At 38.4% G+C, this 1,541-nt stretch overlaps 1 protein-coding gene across 1 annotated transcript in view; it reads left to right on the forward strand.

Moving 5' to 3' along the window:
* The window catches only part of tspan34b (tetraspanin 34b), a 13,659-nt gene that overhangs the window by 6,969 nt on the left and 5,149 nt on the right, over positions 1–1,541 (forward strand). Inside the window, exon 3 of the mRNA XM_014008849.1 lies at positions 910–1,125. Within this exon, the coding sequence (XP_013864303.1) occupies positions 910–1,125 (216 nt within the window). The remainder of the gene's footprint in view (positions 1–909; positions 1,126–1,541) is intronic.

Raw genomic sequence — 1,541 nt, forward strand, 5'->3', positions numbered from 1 at the left:
TTTTTACCCCTAATAATTCAAAGTAATAGTTCAGATATTTTAAAGTGGGGTTCTGGGAAAATGTTAAAACCCAAAACCCTCTCATCTGTTATAGTTTTATAAACAACCTCGTTTGCAGTTTAACCTAATTAACAGGCTAGCTGATAACCCAAGTGGAGCGAGGACTAAACCAAAGTCTGCCATCCTAAAACAACTCCAGTCCCAAACCCATTATAACCATTTAGAAAATCACTACTTTCCAAGTCTTTACTCTGCTGTCAGTTTTTAGTTGCACAATTATTCCTCAGAAAAAAATGCTGTAATATTTCAGTTTGAAGTTCTGCAAATGGCTGTTTATGGTTTGCAAATAAACACAGAATTAAAAGTAAGTACCAATAAAACTGTAAGTGATTAGTGGTTGTATGAACCTCTATGAGCTTTTWTTTAACAGTCTCTGCCTGTTTTAGGATGACAGCAGCCCACTTTGGTTCAATTGCTCAGACTAGTTGTTAGCTCGAAAATCTGGTCAGAAATAAACAATTTCTTCAAATTGAGGTCGTCTATAAAAAAATTAATCTTCGTAACCTTTTCACAACACAGAGCAATCATTCAGAATTTTAAAAAGGTCACAAAGCTGAATATCCAAATTCTAAAAATGACAAAAGCAAAAAGAAACAAAAACAGTTCCTGTTAACAAAGTTCCCGTAGACCGTTTTGAGTTGTCACAAAATGCTTGATGTAAGTTTCCATTCAAGACTAATCTGCTTGAAGTATACACTATATTATACAAAATATGACTGATTTTATAGAAACCCTGCTGTTAACAAACATTTAATGCTCTGACATAGACCAGGCTGCTTCAGATGTGCAGGAGCGTATTTTAAATTCTAACTCTTCCGTTCATTCTTTTTTTTCCTCTCATCATTTCAGCTGGCGGGTGCTGGCATCCTGGGCGTGGGGATCTGGGTGAAGGTGGACAGTGGCTCCATCCTCAGCTTTCTTGGGAAAATTGAAGGTGTGCCATCAGAGATCAGTCAGGTGCTCAATGTGGGCTACCTGCTGATTGCCATTGGGGCTCTGCTGGTCATCATTGGCTTCCTCGGCTGCTGTGGAGCCGTAAGGGAGAGCAAGTGTATGCTGCTGCTGGTAAGATGCTGCCTGCTGCTACTGGATTAAAKATTTTTATTTTATTKTAAATTAATGGATTTATGTTTCCTGTGTGGTTTCCACAGAGATGGTGTCTACAGTTATCTGTCCACTCTCAGTTTATTGAAATTAAATAAAATCTCCACTGTGTTTTATGACAGGGTCACAACATATGCCCAAAGGCCAGAATTGCAGAAGGTCAGGCAGGAAAATTATAATAAACTGTTGCAAAACATAGGTTTAATTAGCCTGTTCTGTATATATTATCTTATCTTATATTTATTGCAAGCGTCTTTTACTTTATTCCCTTTTAACATGTGATGGACTTACGGCCAGTTCAGGGTTTACCCCGCTCCTGACTGCTGGATGGGAACCAGTGACCCCCCGTGAACCTGAGAAATGACAATCTGTAATTC

This window comes from Austrofundulus limnaeus, unplaced genomic scaffold, assembly GCF_001266775.1.
Source record: "Austrofundulus limnaeus strain Quisiro unplaced genomic scaffold, Austrofundulus_limnaeus-1.0 Scaffold53, whole genome shotgun sequence".
NCBI classification, from domain to species: Eukaryota; Metazoa; Chordata; class Actinopteri; order Cyprinodontiformes; family Rivulidae; genus Austrofundulus; species Austrofundulus limnaeus.